Source organism: Trichophyton benhamiae (assembly GCF_000151125.1).
Source record: "Trichophyton benhamiae CBS 112371 chromosome Unknown contig00075.49, whole genome shotgun sequence".
In the NCBI taxonomy this organism is placed as follows: Eukaryota; Fungi; Ascomycota; class Eurotiomycetes; order Onygenales; family Arthrodermataceae; genus Trichophyton; species Trichophyton benhamiae.
In genome coordinates this window covers 317,335-339,200 of record NW_003315103.1, presented here as the reverse complement: position 1 = coordinate 339,200, position 21,866 = coordinate 317,335, and the positions used below count along the sequence as shown (strand labels likewise).

At 49.2% G+C, this 21,866-nt stretch overlaps 9 protein-coding genes across 9 annotated transcripts; 4 read left to right on the top strand and 5 right to left on the bottom strand.

Moving 5' to 3' along the window:
• Nucleotides 1–24: 24 nt before the first annotated feature.
• On the top strand, nucleotides 25–7,891 carry ARB_07966 (uncharacterized protein; the record flags this gene model as incomplete). Its single annotated transcript, XM_003013808.1, has 3 exons — nucleotides 25–661; nucleotides 730–1,347; nucleotides 1,380–7,891. The coding sequence occupies 3 exons, from the start codon at nucleotides 25–27 to the stop codon at nucleotides 7,889–7,891; spliced, it is 7,767 nt and encodes a 2,588-aa protein (XP_003013854.1).
• A 398-nt stretch (nucleotides 7,892–8,289) lies between these two features.
• Nucleotides 8,290–9,852, bottom strand: ARB_07965 (amino acid permease, putative; the record flags this gene model as incomplete). Its single annotated transcript, XM_003013807.1, has 5 exons — nucleotides 8,290–8,721; nucleotides 8,796–9,121; nucleotides 9,177–9,578; nucleotides 9,634–9,743; nucleotides 9,779–9,852. The coding sequence occupies 5 exons, from the start codon at nucleotides 9,850–9,852 to the stop codon at nucleotides 8,290–8,292; spliced, it is 1,344 nt and encodes a 447-aa protein (XP_003013853.1).
• A 233-nt stretch (nucleotides 9,853–10,085) lies between these two features.
• On the bottom strand, nucleotides 10,086–10,265 carry ARB_07964 (uncharacterized protein; the record flags this gene model as incomplete). Its single annotated transcript, XM_003013806.1, has 1 exon — nucleotides 10,086–10,265. The coding sequence occupies one exon, from the start codon at nucleotides 10,263–10,265 to the stop codon at nucleotides 10,086–10,088; it is 180 nt and encodes a 59-aa protein (XP_003013852.1).
• Nucleotides 10,266–12,167: 1,902 nt separating this feature from the next.
• Nucleotides 12,168–12,793, bottom strand: ARB_07963 (uncharacterized protein; the record flags this gene model as incomplete). The annotated part of the gene is made up of 2 exons (XM_003013805.1): nucleotides 12,168–12,485; nucleotides 12,506–12,793. The coding sequence occupies 2 exons, from the start codon at nucleotides 12,791–12,793 to the stop codon at nucleotides 12,168–12,170; spliced, it is 606 nt and encodes a 201-aa protein (XP_003013851.1).
• A 169-nt stretch (nucleotides 12,794–12,962) lies between these two features.
• Nucleotides 12,963–14,356, top strand: ARB_07962 (uncharacterized protein; the record flags this gene model as incomplete). Its single annotated transcript, XM_003013804.1, has 5 exons — nucleotides 12,963–13,112; nucleotides 13,142–13,246; nucleotides 13,319–13,546; nucleotides 13,609–13,751; nucleotides 13,819–14,356. 5 exons carry the CDS (start codon nucleotides 12,963–12,965, stop codon nucleotides 14,354–14,356), a joined length of 1,164 nt encoding a protein of 387 aa, XP_003013850.1.
• A 274-nt stretch (nucleotides 14,357–14,630) lies between these two features.
• Nucleotides 14,631–15,307, bottom strand: ARB_07961 (uncharacterized protein; the record flags this gene model as incomplete). The annotated part of the gene is made up of 2 exons (XM_003013803.1): nucleotides 14,631–15,102; nucleotides 15,243–15,307. The coding sequence occupies 2 exons, from the start codon at nucleotides 15,305–15,307 to the stop codon at nucleotides 14,631–14,633; spliced, it is 537 nt and encodes a 178-aa protein (XP_003013849.1).
• A 672-nt stretch (nucleotides 15,308–15,979) lies between these two features.
• ARB_07960 (uncharacterized protein) lies at nucleotides 15,980–17,156 on the top strand (the record flags this gene model as incomplete). Its single annotated transcript, XM_003013802.1, has 4 exons — nucleotides 15,980–16,352; nucleotides 16,406–16,574; nucleotides 16,631–16,778; nucleotides 16,827–17,156. 4 exons carry the CDS (start codon nucleotides 15,980–15,982, stop codon nucleotides 17,154–17,156), a joined length of 1,020 nt encoding a protein of 339 aa, XP_003013848.1.
• A 289-nt stretch (nucleotides 17,157–17,445) lies between these two features.
• On the bottom strand, nucleotides 17,446–19,333 carry ARB_07959 (extracellular dihydrogeodin oxidase/laccase, putative; the record flags this gene model as incomplete). Its single annotated transcript, XM_003013801.1, has 3 exons — nucleotides 17,446–17,806; nucleotides 17,882–17,952; nucleotides 18,008–19,333. The coding sequence occupies 3 exons, from the start codon at nucleotides 19,331–19,333 to the stop codon at nucleotides 17,446–17,448; spliced, it is 1,758 nt and encodes a 585-aa protein (XP_003013847.1).
• A 581-nt stretch (nucleotides 19,334–19,914) lies between these two features.
• On the top strand, nucleotides 19,915–21,072 carry ARB_07958 (uncharacterized protein; the record flags this gene model as incomplete). The annotated part of the gene is made up of 1 exon (XM_003013800.1): nucleotides 19,915–21,072. One exon carries the CDS (start codon nucleotides 19,915–19,917, stop codon nucleotides 21,070–21,072), a length of 1,158 nt encoding a protein of 385 aa, XP_003013846.1.
• Between the last annotated feature and the right edge of the window lie 794 nt (nucleotides 21,073–21,866).

Below are 21,866 nucleotides of genomic sequence, written 5' to 3'. Positions count from 1 at the left end.
TCAAGTTTGTGGACGAATAAAACAATGATTGAACCCATTGCTATTATCGGATCCGGATTTCGTTTTCCTGGAGGCGCCGACACACCCTCGAAACTCTGGTCTGTTATCCACAACCCTCGTGACCTGAGTAGCAAACCGCCGACTTCTCGCTTTGATATAGACTCATTCTACCATCCTGTTGGCACACATCATGGTACCACCAACGCTACCAAATCTTACTGGCTGGAGGACACAGATAAGAGCAATGTTACCAAATTTGATGCTGGGTTTTTCAATATTCAGCCTAGTGAGGTGGATGCCATGGATCCCCAGCAACGTGTGCTAATGGAAGTTGTCTACGATGGCCTCTGTGCTGCTGGGCAGCCTATGGAGAAATTGCGAGGTTCTGATACTGCCGTTTATGTTGGCCTAATGTCCGATGACTGGAGCACTATGTTAACGCGAGACTGGGAGACATTACCCCGATATACTGCTACAGGGCTCGAAAGAGGCATTGTAGCAAACCGTGTGTCATATTTCTTTGACTGGCATGGACCAAGCATGACTATTGATACTGCATGCTCTAGCAGTTTGGTTGCTCTTGATCTCGGTGTCCAAGCTCTACGAAGCGGCAAGTCAAAGGTAGCGGTTGCTGCCGGCACGAATCTGATATTGAGTCCAGGTATGTCCAGACATGTTTGGCTTAGGTAATATAGAGGCTCTCGATATGCTTACTTCTTTGTTGTTTAGCCATGTACATCTCCGAGAGCAACCTTGGGATGCTTTCACCTACCGGACGCTGTGCTATGTGGGACGCCTCCGCGGATGGGTATGCGCGAGGCGAGGGTGTTGCGGCTGTTGTGCTGAAAACACTTTCCCAGGCTATAGCAGATAATGACCCAATTGAATGCATAATTCGTGAAACGGCAGTCAATCAGGATGGCAAAACTACTGGTCTGACGATGCCCAGCAATGTTGCGCAGACAAATCTTATCCGCGAGTGTTATGCTCGGGCAGGGCTAGATCCAGTCAACAATCTGGAGGATAGGCCACAATTCTTCCACGCCCATGGCACGGGTACTCAGGCAGGGGATCCCCAAGAAGCCGAAGCTATTTCGAATGCGCTATTCCCTGCTGGATCCTACGCCGATAAGATGGCAGACAAGCTGCTTGTCGGCTCTATCAAAACTGTCATTGGGCATACTGAAGGCACCGCTGGCCTGGCTAGTGTCATCAGCACCTCTTTGGCGTTGAAATACGGCGTGGTTCCTCCCAACCTGCACTTTGCAAACCTCAGTGCCAAAGTGGCTCCATTCTTTAAGCACTTGGATATTCCTACTGTCCCAACCCCATGGCCTGCCAAGGAAGGTCAGCTGAGGAGGGCGAGTGTGAATAGGTAGATCAACCCCAAATGATCCTTTTTTCCCCCATTACCGTGCTAACACTACCGTTTGACAGCTTTGGCTTCGGTGGAACCAATGCCCACTGCATTTTGGAGCAGTATATTCCAGAAAAGAAGGCTGTATCTCCTATTTTTACTCCTTTAACCTTTTCCGCTTCCTCAGAGATCACACTTCGAGAGATGTTGTCGCAACATCTCGATTATCTCGTCGCAAACCCGGAAACTGAATTTTCTGATCTTGCCTATACCTTACAGCATAGGAGATCCACCCTATCGTACCGAAAAGCAATTGCGGCGATGACAATACAAGATGCTATCAAATCCCTAGATGAGATTGTGAATTCTACCTCGAATGCTACAGGTAGTGCAGAGCTTGGAACGAGATTTGGGACTATCTCTGACCCAAAGATAATTGGCATTTTCACCGGACAAGGTGCTCAATGGCCACGAATGGGAGCCCAGCTCCTTGAAACCTCTATTTTTGCTGCATCTCGTATATCTGAGCTGGATTCCGCTCTTCAAAGTTTGCCATCCCCTGGAGATCGGCCTACATGGACACTCAAGGACCAACTCCTTGCAGGAAAGGACACATCACGCATAGCGGAAGCTGCTCTCTCCCAGCCTCTGTGCACGGCTGTGCAGATAATCCTCGTCGATATTCTCCGAGAAGCAGGCATCTCTTTTCGTGCTGTGGTTGGTCACTCGTCTGGTGAGATTGGTGCCGCTTATGCAGCAGGCTTTATATCTGCACAGGATGCTATACGCGTTGCTTACTTCCGCGGTGTCCACGCACGGCTAGCATCTAGCCCAAATGAACATGCCCCTCGTGGAGCCATGATGGCTGTTGGTGCATCAGCTGACGATGCTCGCGACTTTTGCGCTACGACAGGGTTCTCTGGTAGGCTTCAGGTTGCTGCCGTAAATTCAGCCTCTAGTGTGACTCTGAGTGGAGATGAGGACGCTGTAACTGAAGCCGAAGAGATTTTCAAATCTCAGGGGATCTTTGCCAGGAAACTCAAAGTTGATACCGCATATCATAGTGCCCATATGGCATCATGTGCTGGGCCGTATTTCTCTTCTTTAGAGGGATGTGCCATCCAGTCAGTCGCACCGCTACAGGGGTCAGCTACTACTTGGTTTTCGAGTGTTTACGCGGGCGAACCGATGACTAGTGACAGACTTACTAACCAATACTGGGTTGACAATATGTGTAATGCTGTGCTATTTGCTGATGCACTTTCGAAAGCTCTGAAACACGTTGACCAATTTGACCTTGCTATCGAGGTTGGCCCACACCCTGCTCTGAAAGGCCCTGCAACATCTACTATTGGTAGTATTCCCTATACAGGGTTGCTCTCCCGCGGACTTGAAGATGTTACGCAACTCAGCGATGCCCTAGGCTTTATCTGGACTCGACTTGGCTCTGGAAGCGTGCGATTCTCTGACGTCGAAACACTACTCTCTGGTGTCCAAAGTAGGAAAAGTTTGAAAGACTTACCTTCATATCCATTCGAGCACCAGCGCAGCTATTGGACGAATAGTCGTCTGGCCAACCATTTTAAAAACAGACGAGCTATACATCTTCCTAACCCAGTTTTGGGCAGCCCTTGCTCTGAGGCTACCACTCCTGGGGAATTCCAATGGCGCAACTTCCTGCGACCAAATGACATGCCCTGGCTCAAGGGTCATAGGCTCCAAGGTCAAACCGTTTTTCCCGCCACTGGATATGTGAGCATGGCGGTAGAAGCTATTAAGGGCATTGTGTTTGACAATGGAGCTGGGAACTCCATCGGCATGATTAGACTAACTGATGTCGACATTCCTCGAGCAATTGCGTTTAACGATGATGATTCTAGCATCGAGATCATTTTCAGCTTGTCTTCAATCGATATCTCACCCACTACTATTACAGCGGAGTGGGGTTGCTACTCAGTGGCTGATGGCAGTAATATCCTGCTAAATGCCAAAGGCAAGGTTTCTGTCCAACTATCATCTGCTAAACCTAATACCCTACCTCTAGTTAAGGCGGAGCCCTTCAACCTTGTTGCTGTTCAGGATGATCGTTTCTATTCAAACCTCTCCACAGTTGGGTATGGTTACTCTCATCCGTTCAGAGGGGTGTCAGATATACAACGAAAGTCTGGCTATAGTATCGGTACGCTTTTTGACCAGTCCGGATCTGAGTGGGATGATAATTTGGTCCTTCACCCTGGTATGCTCGATTCCGCGCTCCAGACCGTTTTTGCAGCGTGGTCATATCCTGGAGATACCCAGCTATGGTCATTGCATGTTCCTGTTTCAATCTCTTCTGTGACTATAAATCCATACTTCACGATACTTGGTGCCGGTGGCAAGCAGGGCACCATGAAATTCGAGACCCTTATTCGAAGCAAGCAAAGATCTCAGATTATTGGAGATATCTATCTAAATACGGATAATAAATCTCACGCTATTGTGCAGTTTGAAGGTGCAACTCTGGTTCCATTCTCCCCAGCTACTCCTAAGAATGACCTTCCAATGTTTTCCCACTTCGAATACCGAGTTGCATCACCTGATGGACTGTTGGCCGCTGAGGGTGAAACAGTGACTGACTTTGAAGTCCAGATGTACAAGGATATTGACCGTGTCTCCTACTGGTTTGCACGTCATGCCTCTATATCAATCCCGGTTGAGGAGCGTGCTGGCCTGCTCCCTCATTTTCAAAAATACCTACAGTGGTGCGACCGTATGGTTGGCATGGTCAGTCGAGGCGAAACTCCGAAGGTTGAACCAGAATGCAACAATGATTCTCGTGAAGATATTGGCAAGATTCTGGCCCGTTACAAGGGCCGAAAGGATATTCGCTTCGTTGAAGTGGTAGGGGACAATTTGATTCCCGTCATTCGCGCTGGAAATTCCATGCTTGAACACATGAACCAGGACGGCCTTCTCCGAGCCTTTTACGAGGAGAATGCCATATGTGCCGGCCCAACAAGTCGTTGGCTCGCTCGGGTTGTATCACAAATTTCACATCGGTACCCTGGTCTCAATATCTTTGAAATCGGAGCTGGAACAGGCGCAACTACATCATCGGTACTCCGCAATCTTAAGGGTGCGTACTCGTCTTATACTTTTACAGATATTTCCAGTGGATTTTTTATGGCAGCAGAGGAAAGATTCGCCAAAGAAAGTGGTCGTATGACCTTTAAGGTGTTTGATATGGAGAAAGGCCCAGCGGAACAAGGCTTCATCGAAGGCTCATACGATCTGATTGTGGCTGTTAATGTGCTTCATGTATCTGCTGACATGGAAGCGTCAATGTCTAATATCCGTCGTCTCCTCAAACCCGGTGGTTACATAGTGGTGGGTGAGCTCACCTCTACTGATCTCTTATTCAGTGGTATGACTGTGGGAACTCTCCCGGGATGGTGGATTGGTGCTGAGACAGGCCGCCCATGGGGACCATTGCTTACCCTTGACCAGTGGGATTCAGTGTTGAAGAAAACTGGGTTCTCTGGAATTGATACTGTCACTCCTAACATTGATTCTTCTCTTCCAATCAGTGTATTTGTTGGCCAGGCTATTAACGATCAAGTCACGCTTCTACGAAACCCCCTTAATGTCCAAGAGCACCCTGTGGGCGTACGAACTGATGCTCTTGCCATTATTGGGGGAACAACGGACCGCGTTAAAGAACTGGGGCATAATGTATCTGGCATTCTGTCCCACCGTTTTCCTGTCAAGGAGTTCTTCGATACTGTGGAAGACTTTGCTTGCTCTACCATGGCTCGTTCAGTATCTATTTCTGGTGCTGTAACAATTCTTTCCCTCACGGATCTTGACCAGCCATATCTTGATGGCTTAACCACCGATAAGTTCAATGCACTTAAGGCATGTACAACAGCTGGAACTGTTGTTTGGGTAACCTGTGGATCCCGTGAAGATACCCCATATAGCTACATGATGATGGGTTTTGCCCGTACAATCAAGAACGAGAACCCTGACTTGAATTTACAGCTATTTGACCTGGATTCCAAAGCTGCAAATGATGGCATTGAACCACAAACTGCAGCTATCCTGGCTGAAACACTGTTAAGGCAACGGGTACTTCAAAGCTGGGGTATCGATGAAGACGCACTTCTGTGGACGGATGAGCCTGAGGTGTTTATGGATAACGGGAAGCAGTTAATTACAAGGCTACTGCCGGATCCTGAGAAAAATATGCGTTATAACTCACAGCGAAGAGAGATATTTACTGAAGCTAACCCCATGATAGATACCCTGGAGCTTGTTGGAGCTGGCTCTGGTAAAGGGCGGGTTTTGGAGCTTCACAAAGTCTCACCACTGAGACTACCAAACATTCCGGAAACCAAATACCGCGCCTTGAGAATTACTCATTCTCTTCTTCAAACTGTTGCTGTGGGCGCAGCTGGATTCTTCAGGCTATGCATGGGTGTTGATGTCAATTCGAATGAAACCATTCTGGCGCTTTCAAGTTCACCAGAATCCCCTGTCAACGTCCCAGAACATTGTTGTATAGCTGTCCCCAGAACTTTTGATAACAATACCCTAGTCTCGATAGCCTCCAGTATTGTCGCTGAACGGGTCCTTTCGTTTACTCCTGAAGGGGGTATCTTACTTGTGAACGAGGCAGACCCTTCTCTGGTGTCCGCTATACAAAGGAAGGCCAGCGCTAAGGACGTGAAGCCCGTGTTCATTACCGCTAAACTACGACAGAATTCAAACGGCGATTCACTCTTCCTGCATCCAAACTTCCCCCGCCATATCATCAAATCCATTGTCCCCGAAACTACGGCCGTTTTCTTACATTTCTTGCGAGGAGATACATCTGATGCTGTTAGAGATTGCATTATCCCCTGTTTACCGGCTAGCTGCCTTCAAATAAACGAAGAAGCGGTTCTAGGTCATGAACTCACAGAGATATCCAGTGCGAAGTCGTTGATAGATATATCGCAGATTCTACAAAGTGCGCTAAACGACATCGATAAAGCTGCATCAGAGGATGCCAATTATATATCTCTTGACTCTCTACCCTCGCATGGAATTATAGGAGAACCAATGACCGTTGTGCAATGGACTACCAGTACTCCACTTACGGCCAAAGTCCAACCTATCGACTCTGGAATGTTATTCAAAGCCAACCGCACATACCTCTTCGTTGGCATGGCGGGTGAGCTTGGTCAGTCTCTTGCTGGCTGGATGATTGCCCACGGGGCACGGAATATTGTCCTCACTAGCCGGACACCGAAGGTGAATGCATCATTCATAGAAGATATGATGAAGAGGTACGGAGCTGTTGTCAAAGCCATGCCTCTCAACGTTACGTCCCGAGAATCTCTTCACTACGTACACACAGCTATTACGGCTACTCTTCCTCCCATTGCAGGTGTCGTGAACGGTGCCATGATACTGGAGGACGAACTATTTTCCAGGATGACGTATGAACAGTATACCCGCGTTATTGAGCCCAAGGTCCTGGGTACTCAGCTATTAGATGAACGATTCTATGACGACAAATCTCTCGACTTCTTCATCGTGGCTTCTAGCATTGCATCCGTCATCGGTTGGAGTGGCCAGAGCAATTATTCAGCAGCTAATGAATACATGACTTCCCTTGTATACAAGAGGCGCAACCGTGGAGTTGCAGCATCTGCCATGAGCATCCCGGCTGTGCTCGGAGTGGGATATGCCGCGAATTCGATTAACTTTGACTTTGACTACTTCCAGTCAGTTGGTTATATCAATATTAGTGAAGAGGATCTCCACATTTTATTCGCAGAGGCCGTGGTATCAGGTCGGCCAAGCCAAGCGCCTCAGGTGAAAGCTCAAGTTGCCATGGGAGTGAACTACTTGCCGAATGATTTCTTCGTCCAGGAAGCCCATAGACGAGATGTCAAGTTTAACCATTTCATTCAACGCGAAGAGACTGGCTCGGAGATTCAGGCTGTCAAGTCTGGGGTACGTGTCAGGGTCCAACTACAAGCTGCCAAAAATGCGGAAGATTCCTACATTATTACTCGGGATGCATTCTTGAGCCACTTGAAACGTATGCTGCGTATGACGGAAGAACAGAAATTGGAGGATTCTATAGCTCTTGTTGATCAAGGCGTTGACTCACTTGTTGCTGTTGATATCCGCTCTTGGTTCCTTAAGGAACTGGAGGTTGATATCCCCACGCTCAAGATACTAGGAGGAGGTTCAATTGCCGATCTAGTGAAGACTGCGTTAGAGAATATGGAACCCATCAAAGAGGATGCTCCTGAGAGCTCGGAGCCATCTCCCAAACAAAAGCACCAGCCAGGAAAGCCTTCTGGGTCTATACCGAAGAAAGAGACAGCCAGCTCCTCACCATTATCAATGGGAAGCCCTGTATTTACCCCCGCGCTCGGAGATACTCCCTCGCCCTCCGATGATGACTCCATCTCCACGCCTCTGCCATCTCGAGAAGATTTCGTGAAGAAAGGTGATTTGAAGAGTCAAGGAAAGCCTATACGTACTGTCATTGCTTAGAGAAAGGCGGAGCTATTGGTTCTGGACTCTCTAAAGGGCTTCACCGAGCTCTCCCATACACCTAATATTTTACATTTTGTATTCATACCATTTCTTATCCATCGTCTACAGTTGACTCATCCCATTCTTAATGTTTCCATTCCACGCATGATGTATATAAGCTTATAGTTTTCTCATCACAAAGGCAATAAATTGTGTTCGATAGAATGTGTATACCTATTATAATATAAATTGTTGGCGAAAGGCGCAAGTAAACATCAAAATTTATTGCTGGTCAGCAATATCTATATGCTTCAAAACAGCCGCCGCATTGAGTAGGATAAAAAACACTCTCAATAGCTTTTTCACATAGTAGTCATTAAACAGTCATCATAAAAGGATAATTAATAATATAACCCCTATAATCCATTCCGGGGCAGCTTCGGGCCTGTATATGTTTTATGGCCGCGTACAATATAGTATACTATTCCAAATGCAACAACCACACCATAAACAGGGCCAGAGTAATTCATGTTCTCAGCATTGACGGGGACAGAGGGGGGGAAAAACGCAAATATGACTGTGACAGTGGTATATATGACGGCAACAATGTTGATCGGTAGGCCATACCGACCAAGATTCCATGGGCCGAACTCGATCTTCCCATGGGTAAGACGTTTATGGATCATAACACATATGACGATAACGTAGGAGGACATGTAACCGGATACAACCAGAGAGACGACAGCAGAGAAAGCGACATTTGAGCCAATGCTGATCAATCCAAGGAGGGCATTAAGAACTCCAGTGAGGGCGATTGCGAAAAGAGGAATTGATCGTTTGCGGTCAATCTGTTATATGTCTGTTAGAAGGCTTCCTGAACATACTAAGATATATAAAAAAATATTGAGTCGTCTAACAGTACCTTCCGCAAGATATGTGAGAATGGTAGACCGCCATCACGGGCAAAGGCCCAAGCCTGTCTTGAAGCAGAGGCCATGAAATTGAAGTTTGCAACAATGTAGGTTGTTATCAATAAGGAGGTTAGGACGGTGGCAGCTGTGTTTGACTGGGTTGAATTTCGGAATAACTCAATGAAAGGAACCTTAGTTTCTGTGTTGATGACCCTGTCTATGTCTCCGATGCAGAAAAGGATGACAAGGTACATTGCTAGTCCCATGGCACCGTTGATAAACATTGTAAAGAACATGGCCCTGGGGACGTTGATGCGCGCATTTTGTACTTCTTCAGCTATAGTATTGTTAGCCTTGCAATACTTGAGTGGAGGTAATGTATGGATGGTTACCCATATGACATGCGCCGTCGTATCCAATGAACAAGACAGCACTGGCTGACTGGCCGATCAGCCAGGATAGTCCACTGCTGCTGTAGCCGGAGGTATTTATGAACTCGGTGAAGACAAACTTAGCTGAACTAATAGGAGCAAGGTGGACCAGGGGTATCATGATTGCGAAGAATCCAACGACGTGAATAATCAAGATGACTCCTTCAACTCCAGGAAGCCACTTGACGAGAGAAACATTAACAGAGAGAGAGAGAATAAGGACTGCATATAACATAAGTGTAGCCTGCCATCTCTCGGGCGTATATTCAGGGTAGTTGAGCTTGACGACCCCCTGAATGATGGTACCCCCAAGATATGTACCAGTGGTAGAAGCAGACTGCCATCCGAGGACGGAGAGCCAGCCTAGATTTATTCAGCTATGATCCTGTTGCAGGGTAGGTCAGACAGGCATGCTTACCGGTCAAGAAACTAAGGAATTTGACCTTTCCTGGAGGAGCGAGAAGAGACGCCCAATAGTACTGTCCTCCAGAAATAGGGTACCTTTCAACAATTAGTAATGCGATCCCTCTACAGCAATACGGGGTGGAAACATAGGAGCTTACATTGAAGCCATCTCAGCAAGAGAGGCGCATGTCGCCAGTGACCCGAAGAAGGCCAGAATGAAGCCATAGACCATAGTAACCGGTCCTCCATTGATATACGCGGTAAGGAAGAATCTGTAGGTAAATTAGTACTTCTTTTAGCCGTTCTCTTTGCTGCTGAACACCAAGAAAACATACGGAAGGCCTGATTCCCATGTCCCCATGATACATGTTGTGAATCCTAATATTGTCACCAAACCGAATCGTCTCTATCGCGCAAGACTGTCAGTTGCCTGTCAAGCCAGGCCTGGGCCTGGCTTTCCCCAGGCTATCCAACAATTGCAACGGTTTGAAGCTTACAGACCTTTGTCTCTTGGGCTACACCCAGCCTGGCCATGTCAGCGGCATCTTGATCTGGCCGTGCGGCTGCTTCGCCATCATAGTGGTGGTTAACAGGACGGTTCTCCACCTGAGAAACGATCTTCTCCTCTGACTGTCCCAGCGCCATGGTGATAGATTCCTCTTCAGGAGTAGAGAAACTGATTGACTACCCGCTGGTTAAAACAAATCCTTTTGGTGAGCAGCTCTCGAGAGAAAAAGGAGGACGTCAACGAGGGACCAGAGTAAGAGAGAAGAACGGAGAGAAATGCAATGTGGATTTCGGGAACTGCATGTAGGACTCCCCGGCCAGCTTCTTTTTTTCACCCTTCCCTTGAAAGGAGACCGGGGTAGGATATTATCGTCGTGGTTTATGTAGGTACAGGCGACCCTGTTGGCTGCATATTTGGTGCCCTGCTGGGATTTCAATATGCGAACATGCGCTGGAAAGGGGCAGACGCAGCACCCTCTTTGTCGACAAACAGCCAACCGCTACAACTTAACCAGCTATGCCTCTCTGACAGAGCAGTTAGAGTTATCCTGTGCATACATATTTAAACATCGAAAGCTCAGTCAGTGAACGGCTCGTCGACTCTTCGCCTCAGGAATATGTTTCACCCCCAGCCAAGCTCGCTCGCGGGCGCTTCTCGTCCCGAAAAACCTAGCGTACAAGCCGCCCCCCTCCACCCAAATACCCCCAATATGCGACTGACAGGCAAGCCACAGGCGAGAACGCCAGGAGAACGGGCTGCACAGTGTCTGGAGATTCGACACTGCTTGGCAGGTTCAGGGATCCTTTCCTTTGCATCCCGCTCCCTTGCGGATTGGCGGACGAGGGGCGGCTCACGGCCTCGCTGCTTGTCCATTAGGCGATGGTATCTGTACGCTTCCTCCGTATTCACAATTGATTTGTGTTTCCCGCTGAAGGTTGGCCCGCCACCGGACTAATTACGGGGTGCATGAGGATGAGGAGGGTCGAGACTCAGATGGCTGTGCTCTCTACCATGTCTGTTGAAAGATGGGCACAGAGTAGCATTTGGCCACCCTGCATTCCTCAGCTGGCCACCATCCACATACGGAGTACTTACACAGCTTATCCGTACTCCGTACTCCGTAAATGCAATAATGGTACACTCGATCGGCAGCTGGCGTCCTGTTGAGTTTTCCCAGGAGCCTGGAGAGAGACAGCCTTGGGCTGATGAAGGCCTGTCTCTGGGGTACTTAGTTAACGACCTGGCCATGCAGAGAGCAAGAGAGGTCGAGCAGGCAGTGGAGAAAAAAAATAGAACTTTCCAAGTGTCTCCATAAGTTATCAGTCCAGAGTCCAGAGTACGTCGCTAACTAGCTCAGTCGAGCTCTTGCTGGCGCCCAATAGCATCTACTTCTGCTGGGGATCGGAGCAGAAAAGGGGATAACACGTCTCCATCTGGACTGGAGAACAATCCTCCATGCAGTTTAGTTGCAGTTTAGTTGCAGGTCGAGCGGCCACGATGAAGCACTTTGTCAAGAGGCGCATCCCAAACCATAAAAGGGAGAATGGTTATGGGTCCCCACGCTATCAGCAGGGCGCTTTCTTCGCTGCTTGCGTATGGGAGATACCAATACACCATTAATTATGGGTCGGAGGTCCAAGTCCGCCAGTTAGCGCCCTTAATAGAGCTGGAATATTGGCATGGCGCTCGTAATTGATACGGGCCAGGATTTCGAGATCGCCAGATGGTCAAACAGCAGACCCCCATCCACCGTTTTGCCCTCGGATCTCTTAGCCAGGAAGCCTGTTCTAATACGAAGCAGAGAGACAAAAGGATAACTCTGTAGCGTGAGACTCACGCCAACGGTGACTTTTTTGGCCGCGCTCTCGGGAGAACCGGTGGTTATCGCTTCGCTTCTTTTGTTTCGCAGCTTAGCTCAAAGCGCAAGGATTGCCTAGCCTGGCCACTATTGCCTATTTGCCGTCTGCGTGGTAAATTAGGCATGGCTCGTAACATGAAAAGCGCAAGGCAGGGGACGAGACTGGGGTGGCTTGCTCTGCCTAAGTCTCGAGCCTTGTCTGTCTGAGTGATGGCATGATGGGCCCCTGGGAATTTGACGGCTGTCCCTCCGCAAAGCTCAGCGAGAGGCTCGAAGGGCCGCTGCCGCTGCCGCTAGTTACGGCTTCGTGCGCTTTCCGTATATCGTGCAGCATACGGAGTATACAAGCTGATTCCAGGGAGGGAGGGAGGAATATGACACCTGGATTGGCATGTCGACTTGTAACGGGCCAGCCATCATCCTCTGCAGGATGAAGAAGATTCATTTCATTCCTTTTTTTCCTCCCATCTTTTTCGTCTTCCTCTGGCTCTTCGTCCAACTGTTTTATCTAGCCAGAACCTTTTCCTCAAAGTCCGGCCATTCTCGTTCTTGCACGCCACAGTAGCCGGGCTTCGTTCGGGAATAGACGTTTTGGCTCTTGGGCCTCCGGATCGTCAGTTCTTCTGTTTTTGACTTCTGATGCTTCGTCTCTTTTCTTTTATCTTTAGAGCTGCTGTGTGCCTTTTTGAAACCGTCCAACGCCGGCGTTTTCTGTCTGGAATCCAGCGTTGCTTTCGTGTAGATAGATAATATCCCGTCTTTGTCCTGTCCTGCGTTGGGAGCATTGGCCCATGGATTTTTACCCATCATCACTCTGGCATCAAGAGCCTTTCAGTCCCCCCGTCGAGACTGATCCCATACACCGATAACTCTTCGTTTTCTGTCGTCGTGAGCTATGCAGACTGATGGTGTGAGGCACACGGTAGTGACGCCCGATAACCATGGGCCCATAATCCAAATCGTGACCTGGTTTGCCATGGTGGTGATGATTCTGGCGACGGCACTGAGACTGGCTGTCCGATACCTGACATCCCACATCCCCGGAATGGACGATGCCATTGTTGTAGGCTCCATGGTATATATCAACCAACCCAATGAGGGCCTTGTCCAGCTGGGCATAGCTATAGTATATGGATCATGCTGACTCGGCCACAGCTTGTCAATGTCGGCGGCGTCATAGCCATATCCCTGGCGGTCACTCACGGCCTGGGACGGCGTGAGTCGAAGCTGACTGAAGCCCAAGTGTCAAAAGCCGGACAGGTACGCAGGATGTGTCTAGCTGTTCGCTCCTCTTGTCGCTGGCTCGCAGCGTGTCTAACATGACAGAGATAGGACGTGTTTGCCTCGTCGATCATGTATATCCTGGCCATTTCGCTGGCAAAGCTGTCTACTCTTAGCTTCATCGAGCGGGTTGTCCCGGCAAACAAGTATAGAGGCGCGATCAAGGGCTCCCTGATCTTCTTGCTGGCCTGGACGGTGGTATCAATCATCGTGTATGGATTCCAGTGCGGCGCCTCTGCACCTTGGGACCCGCGTTCCACTGCAAAGTGTTTCAATATAGTATGATATGACCGGCCTCTGACTTTTGCTTTACAGTTGTGCAGCGTGCTAATGCACCGTAGGTCGCATTCTGGTCGGCTGCCACTGGTATAGACGTGTTCACCGACCTCTGTCTGATTGTGGTGCCGGGATGGATTTTATGGGACTTGCAAATGAACAAAATACAGAAGAGAATCGTCTTTGGCGTGTTTGCCAGCAGAGGAGTGTAAGTTCCCCATTTATTCCATCTCTTCTCACCATCTACAGCTTTTAATATGTGGATTATAAACCAGTGTTATAGCAGCCTCTATCCTGCGAGCAACATATCTTAAGCACATCGACGGCTCAGGGGACTCCATGTTCGACAGCGTCCCTTATCATGTTGCAACGCAGTGTCATGCAATGCTCAACACGATCATTACCTGTCTCCCAGGCTTTAAGCCATTCATGGACAGGGCGAACACTGGTCTACTTAGTATCTCCTTCAAAAGCCGTTTGGCCGGCGGAGTGTACGATAATACGTTTACCGAATATGCCATGACCAGTCTGAGGCGTGTTGTCCATCCGCGTGGAATAGGGGCGTCGGGTCAGCGGCAGCTCAAGAGCGTCAAGGGCTCGATACAAAACAAACTCGGGGGCACGCAGCGGTCGTTTCGCCCGGACGAATACAGCCAGCATGCGGACGCTTTCTCGGACAGCAGGATACTTACTGAAAGCCGGTCCCAGATTGAAGAGGAAGGGCCCGATAAACTCATCATCCGGTACACCACGGACTGGACCGTCCATGTGCAGGATGAACACCGCTCGAATTCTGATGCAGCGAGTCGATAGCCCTAGTGAGCTCACTAGCCTCCTAGTGATTTAATCCATACGATGCATGTGTTATGATATTTAATATTTCTTCTTCCCCTTCACTATACCCATTACTTCGTTTTTTTGTTGAAACCTGTATGTTTATGACTAGTCAAGATGGTATGGTGCCATAGGATACTGCCATTTCATTTTCTTTGAAACCTAACCATGCACATGCGGCAGTATACAATTTTATAACTGCAAAGGACCGGATTCTCTCCCTCCACTGTTTCCATTAAGCCTGTCATTATGTTCAGGGAAGCGGTATGCTGAAACACTCCACCGATGCCACAGTTCTGGCCTCGTTGACCGTTGGCTGTCCTAGCACATACATCGTCTGGAGGCCCTGGTACTTTCCTCCCACCTGGATAATCAATCTAGTGTTCTGAGTTGCGCCAGACCCGATACCGCTTTCCTCGATATAAAATGGCGATCCGTCGCTGGCATGGCCGTACGCGTAAATGTATGCCATCTGCGCTTTTGCCCCACCGTCACCCTTGACGATAATTGGAGAGGCGACTCCACCTTCGATAGTGGCATTGAAAGCAGGGCCTTCGATGGTTCCGCCGGTGATGGGCTCAACGATGCGGACGCCACCCTCGAGGAGTGGAATTGGGTCGAGTGGCTTTGCGAGCGTCACTGTTGCACTGAAGAGATAGGTAGGCATGGGGACAATGACGCCCGTTGGAACACTGGGAGCTGACATCTTGGAATGGCTGGCACGGCTGGTTTTCGTTGGCGTATTATGATGAGATTGTGAGGAAGTGATTTGACGGGTGGAAAGTGGCTCCCTCTGTGTCTATGTTGTCCTCCCGCAATAACAGCAGTTACCGATTTAAATAGAGCCGATAAACCTTTCACTTACACCTGAATGGCCTCTCTGCGGCTAGCTACATCTCTTTCGGCACAGAATATCCATTTCGCCGGCATTCCTTTCTAGTCAATTCCTCCGAGTGCAGTAAGTTCCGGCTCCGACCGTCCTCGCTTTGGACGAAACATTTTTCAAAAGAAAACCATCAGCAAGAGGAAGACGTCTCCCGCTTTCAGAAGACCTTCCATGCGCTTCTTCTCGTTATCTGCCTCCTGTCGAGCGCTGTCTCTACGGCACTACACAGTGCGTTGGCATCCTTGTGTCGGCGCAAACAATATTAAATAAAGTATTTTAAGCTTAAGTTGGCCCGCTTAAGGTTGGCCCCACCCGACCGTCCGCTTTGGGCGCTCCGACCATCCGACGTCTGCTTCCAATGTTATTAGTTCGTTCGTTTAGCCAGTTGGAGGTTTCTTTGATCCGGGCCTGCGTGTCGCTCCCGTCGACATATACCGGAAGCCATGCCGTATCTATCAATGGTTAGGTCGCATGGCGCATGGCCACAATGCAGGTCCGGCGGTCGGATGGTCGCTGCCTCCAGAAAAGAAGCTCCGAAGCTCTAAACTCCGATGTGGCCGGGCAGCCGCCGCTGGTGTGGTCTTTGTTTTCTACTTCGCCTGCTTTCGCTCCAGCAAGAAGTCGGACTACTTGAACACGTCTGGTCCAGTCGAGTATCGGTGGCTGCATAGTGAACGAGCCAGAGCAAAGTTACCTGTGACAGTTCCAGGGTCAAGATGTCTTCGCAGATACCAGGAAGAGTGACGAAACGTGCCATCCGCTCTGCTCTCAGGGCATACCCAGCGGTATTGTCACCCGCAACAGACGCCTCGACATCTTCTATAAGATCAACCTCACCCTCTTGTCCTCCGTTGTCACTGTCTCAGTCAGCTAGGACCCTTTCGACCTTGCAGTCAGCCAGCACACGCGCTCAGCATCTCAAGAAAACCCATCCATCCCCCTCCATAAACTACTGTCTACACGCCGCCGCCATGTCTACCATGCCTGCTACCCATGGCCATAACGAGGCCTGCTGTAATATCCCACCCGTCATTACGTCGGGGTATGTTCCCAAGGGTTCATATGAAGAGCTCGGAGGCCTGAAAACATGTACGTCCGTCTACACCCTGTGATATTCCATAGACTACTGACCACGTAACTAGACGTCACCGGAGCTTCTGACGCGACCAAGGGTATTGTCGCCGTGTTTGATATTTTTGGATATGTCGACCAGACCGTTCAGGGAGCCGACATTCTCGGAGCCAGTAGCGGTAACAAATACAAAGTGTTTATGCCTGACTGGTTCAAGGGAAATCCATGTCCCACTGAGTGGTAAGTCGATCGCCCTCTTCTTCAATGAGACAGCAAATAACACTCAGATTTCCTAGGTACCCTCCAGACACTGAGCAGAAGCAGAAAGATCTTGGTGCCTGGTTTGGGAATAATGCTCCACATGGAGTTGCTGACGCGCTGCCTGGCTACGTCGAGGCCCTCAAGGCTGCGAACCCATCTATCCAATCTTGGGCTCTCATCGGTGTAAGTCCGCTACTTTACCAGTTAAGCAAGCCCACTAATGACTTTTAGTACTGCTGGGGAGGCAAGGTCACTGAACTTGTGACTTCTCGTGACTCTAATCCATTTTCCATTGCTGCTGGTATCCATCCGGCAATGGTAGACACCGCCGGTGCTGACAAAATTCGAGTGCCGTATATGCTCCTTGCATCCCAAGAAGAGCCAGCTGATATCATCAAGGATTTTGAGAGCAAATTGAACGTTCCACACCATATTGAGACTTTTGGTGACCAGGTTCATGGCTGGATGGCGGCGCGTGCTGACCTTGCCGATCCCAGGTCGAAGGAGGAGTATATTCGTGGCTACAAGACCGTTCTTCGCTTCTTCAACCAACATTGGTGAATCACACAGCTGTCGACTATAATCCCCACTGAATATGTCCACAGTCATATTTTAGTTGTATATTGATAGCTATAGGTTTAGCCAAAATCATTGCCGGTCAAGGCTTAGCTTTAAATTGTCAATTTCACATACTTCGTATCATATGATCTGGCATACAGATATCTCCTCTGAACATTCTTCCCAAGAATTATATATTCGAGCTAGTAGATATGACGTATGTATAACGTACTAGAATTAAGTGCTGTCTAAAATTGATAAAAGCTGTCCAGTTATATTAAGTGGGAATCTTCTATATACCAGAATCATCTTGTGGCCAGGGAGAGCTTGGAGACCACTTCTCCCACGAAGCACAAGTATCGTCAAAAACTTTTCGAGCTCCACTATTGATTGATATAGAGTGTGGACTCTCAACAAATTCCAGTGCCAGCCCCTGGCTGCTGTGCCATGCAATATGGCAATGTATAAGCCATGCTCCTGGGTTATCAAGTCGGAACGCGATTGCAAGATATCCCCTGGCAGGAAGCAAAGCAGTGTCTCTTCGCGGTACGCCCTTTAGTTTGAAGGAGTCCATGTTTCCGTCCCATAGTTTGCCCGTTTCCTGAGCAAGAATCCAGAAGTCGTGTCCATGGAGATGGATAGGATGGGCAATACTATAAACCCGACACTGTTAGCCAACAACATTCTCGAGAGTTCATGTAGACCAAAAATGGCTAGATAGTATTTACTTTGCAAAGAGTGCTGCCGCAGTATTTTGAATTACTAGAACCGCCCACTCATCACCGGTGGGATTCTTTCTCTATCTCAAATATTAGAAAATTCTATGTCATCACGGAATTACGGGTAGCACTTACATCAACAGAGACCACGTTGTAAGGGGTAGGGATGTCTGATGCGTTCTTGAAGACATATTGCAGAGTCGGCTTATTCCAGTCCAGAGCCAAGCTACTGCCATTAATAGTCCACTGAAAGAGGGCGGCATGTGTGAGGCGGACGTTTATTCCCTCGACAGTCGTGCCAGAGATCGTGCCGACATCAAACTTCACGCGAGGTACTAGTTTTGTAGCTGGCTCGTCTGCGCAGAACTTTGGTGGCTGAACTGTGCTGGTGGTAGTTGGCTCTTTGGTGCTTTTGGAATTATACCGTACAATGCCCGTGATGGAGCCTGGGTTATCGTTTGCGACACCTTGACAGGCCCTCAGCCAGCCGCCACGCATCCAGTAGTCGCCCGGGGTAGCATTTGCCTCGACCACGATATCGTATCTCTCACCGACGTTGACCAGAACATTGTCAGTCTCATATGGTATGATTGGGACAAAGTCAACGGCAATAACCTTGAACTTGTGGCCATCAATGTTGAACTGGAACAGGCTATCCATTGCCACATTGGCCAGACGGATGAGGTACTTCTTGCCAGGCTCAAACACTGTTTCGAACTTCTTACCCCCTCCAATGCAGTTGGGGTCCATCGAGCCAGTACAGTTGAATGCGTTGGTGCCATTGATTAGAAGGCTATTCAATGATTTGGTAATGCCATACTTCTCCTTCGCACTCCAGTCGGTGAAAGTAGATGTATGTGACCAATCCTGGAGGAACAGAACACCCTTGTCTTCGTCATAATTCGCGGTTGCAGGACCCTTGAATATAAGAGGACCGAATAGTCCTTCCGTGTATTGAAGAGAAAAGTGGCTGTGGTACCAACTCGATCCGTATTGGGTGACCTTGAACTTGTACGTGTAGCTTTCTCCCGGGCGAATTGGGCATTGAGTAACGCCAGGGACTCCGTCCTGTTCGACACTATTGAGTTGTCGAACACCATGCCAATGGATGGCAGTGCCATTGCTCTTCAGATTATTGGTAACATGGACAACGAGATCATCTCCCCAGTCGGCAACAATGGCAGGACCCGGCATGGTGCCATTGAAAGTCATGCATGGCCGTCGATATCCATCTTGGTTACATATACCTTCTTCAACCGACAGCCAAACTTCAACCGTTTTCCCTGTGTCTGGTATCGTAGTGTAATAGTTCGTGTCGATATCATATTTCCCCCAGCAGTGTCGAGAAGTAGGAGTGTTTTCGCATGTCGCCCGTTTAGTATCTAAACTGTGGCCCGGAATCTTTGGTAGGGCGTGACAGCAGGATGCCAGGGCCAGGAAGGAAAGGAGAGGTAATTTCATATTGGAGACGGAGTTTGCTCTCCAACGAGCTGGACACGTAAACCACTGGAAATGACCACGGGGTTCTACCGGCAGAGGAATAGCTCGAGAATGGCGCGCCTGCTCGGTGCGACACCCGATGTACTTATGCTCCTGGATCAACGGTCATGACGTCTCGTCCAGAGCGAGTCGAACGGTATTAACAAAGCTGAGATGCTCCGATATAGCCGAAAGGAGGCACGGAGCCAAGCTCAGGCTACAGTGGGTATCCAGCCGGTCATATAGAGCAAGGTATGGAATATAGCGAGTAACTCCAGGGTCATCGGCCGACGGAATGAACCAAGCTATGCTCGAATAGCCAGGGACACTAGTCGTCGTTATGCAAGTTTGCAGGGATCTCACTGGGGGAGAGTTCGAGTTCGTGCAATCGGAGGGAGCGGAAGGAAGACACGCTCGGAAAATCGAACCCTGGGATGTTTTCGGAGGAATAGCACAAATGGAGTATTCGGAGGATATGGCCCAAAACGAAGTCCATCTGCATTTGCAGAGGTCCCTGGAGTCCTTGTACGGCCTTTTGGTAGCTTGGTATATATGATCGCGGGATGGCCGCCACAGGCCAGGTCAACGACACCAGACGCTGCTTAGTTACTCCCTTCCATGGTGGCATGCTAGCAAATACCATGATCAATCTGCAGGGAAGCATGGGCTTCTTTAGCTTCGGCCGGCTCTTCGCTCTGGTCTCTATATTGCCGTTTCTTGTGAATGCTGCCACAGAATGCCGGCCGTCTCTTCCACTTCCCTACCGGGTACTCCATCAGTTCCCAGATCCGACATATCTGCAAAGTCTCTACGTCCGATCAAATGGAGACATCCTCCTAACTACCGCCTGGCCAAATGGGACAATTTATTATGTCTCAGGGCCCACGACGAAGTCACCCAAAGTCACCCAGGTCTACCAGTTCGACCCCAAGGTCGTAAACGTTACAACCAGTATCATCGAGACACGGCCTGACGTCTACGCCTTTTTCGCAGGCCAGCAAGTCCACTTGGGCATCGGCATCAACGGCACTTTTGGTGTCTGGGAGCTCGATCTACGACCTACTCGCCGTCGATTGAACCCCGGCAAGGCGATTGTCAAGGAGCTCGTCCATATCCCCAACGGTGGCCTCCTGTCCGGCTTGGATGTCGTCCCAGATGATTCCAGCACTCTGTTAGTTGCAGACTCGACAGTCGGGGTGGTATGGCATGTGGACACCGTTGCTCGCAAGTACAAGCTCGGAATTCAAGATCCAGCTATGCCTGGTCCTCCATGGGCAGCGACACAGTTCGGAATCGATGGACTGCAGTACCACAAGGGATACCTATACTGGACAAACAGCTTCGAGGCAAGAATTTATCGCATCCGCATGACACGGAAAGGATTTGCGGCGCCCGGAGCAAAGGGCGAGCTGTTTAAGGAGGTCCGCTCATTCTTCCTTGACAACTTCACATTTGGACCAAGGAATGGCGACACGATGTGGGTTGCAACCAATGCAGATAACCGTTTGATCACAGTCTCACCCGATGGTAATGTCACTGTAGTTCTGGGTGAGCCAGACGAATTAACGGTGTCTGGGGTGGTCCAGCCGGCATTCGGGAAGCTCCCTGGTGACACACATACCATGTACGCTATAACATCCGGGGCGTTCAACTTCCCGATAAACGGAACAGTGACAGAAGGCGGAAAGCTCATTGCCGTTGATACAAGAGGTTACTGTTAGAGGTCAGGCAAATGCAGGAATATATGCAGATAATCGCTGGGGGAATAGCAAGCCGAGAAGCTTTAGATGATATTCTCGAGTCAGAAATAGTAGAGTTCGCTTGATCCTGATACCACCAGAAATAGAAAATTATGTCATGTCCTCATCGTTTCTAAGTAAAGCGGTCATCCTCCTTATACTCCGACACACACGTAGTAGCCAGCCCAGAGATTCAAACAAGCAGGATCAATCTCGGAATTCCACCTATGAAAATCAGTATCGGAAATACCATATGTTTCCTCAATCTTGATGCAGTTATCGTTTGGACGAACATAATGAAATACCCTACAGCCACGAATCGTTCCGGGCTGTTGACGCTCAGGGCCAGGGCCGGTTGGGATGGGGGTAAGTGTTGTTTTTACTGACGAGGTAGTCGTTGGTATTGGTACCCTCGTCAGTGTGGGAAACGACCATCCGGAAACACCAACGCAGTAGTACCATCCCGCATATAGCCTTGTGCAATCCGCACCCACGTCCGGGTTCCACTGTATGAATTGTTCAAGCGTGAAGGAATGGAACTTTTCTTCTGCAATGATCTTGCAGTTGTCATTTGGATGCGCTTTATACCACTTGACGCAATTCTTAGAGACATTTGGCTGGCTCGGCGTCGGAGCGTCTTCCGCCCAATGACCGCCGGTGGGTATTGAACGAGGAACTGGTTTGTTGGAGGTAACTTGCACTCCAACGCAGATTACTCGCCCAGGCCTCAGCCTAGAACATCTAGTTCCAAGACTATGAAGAAGGCATTAATCAGC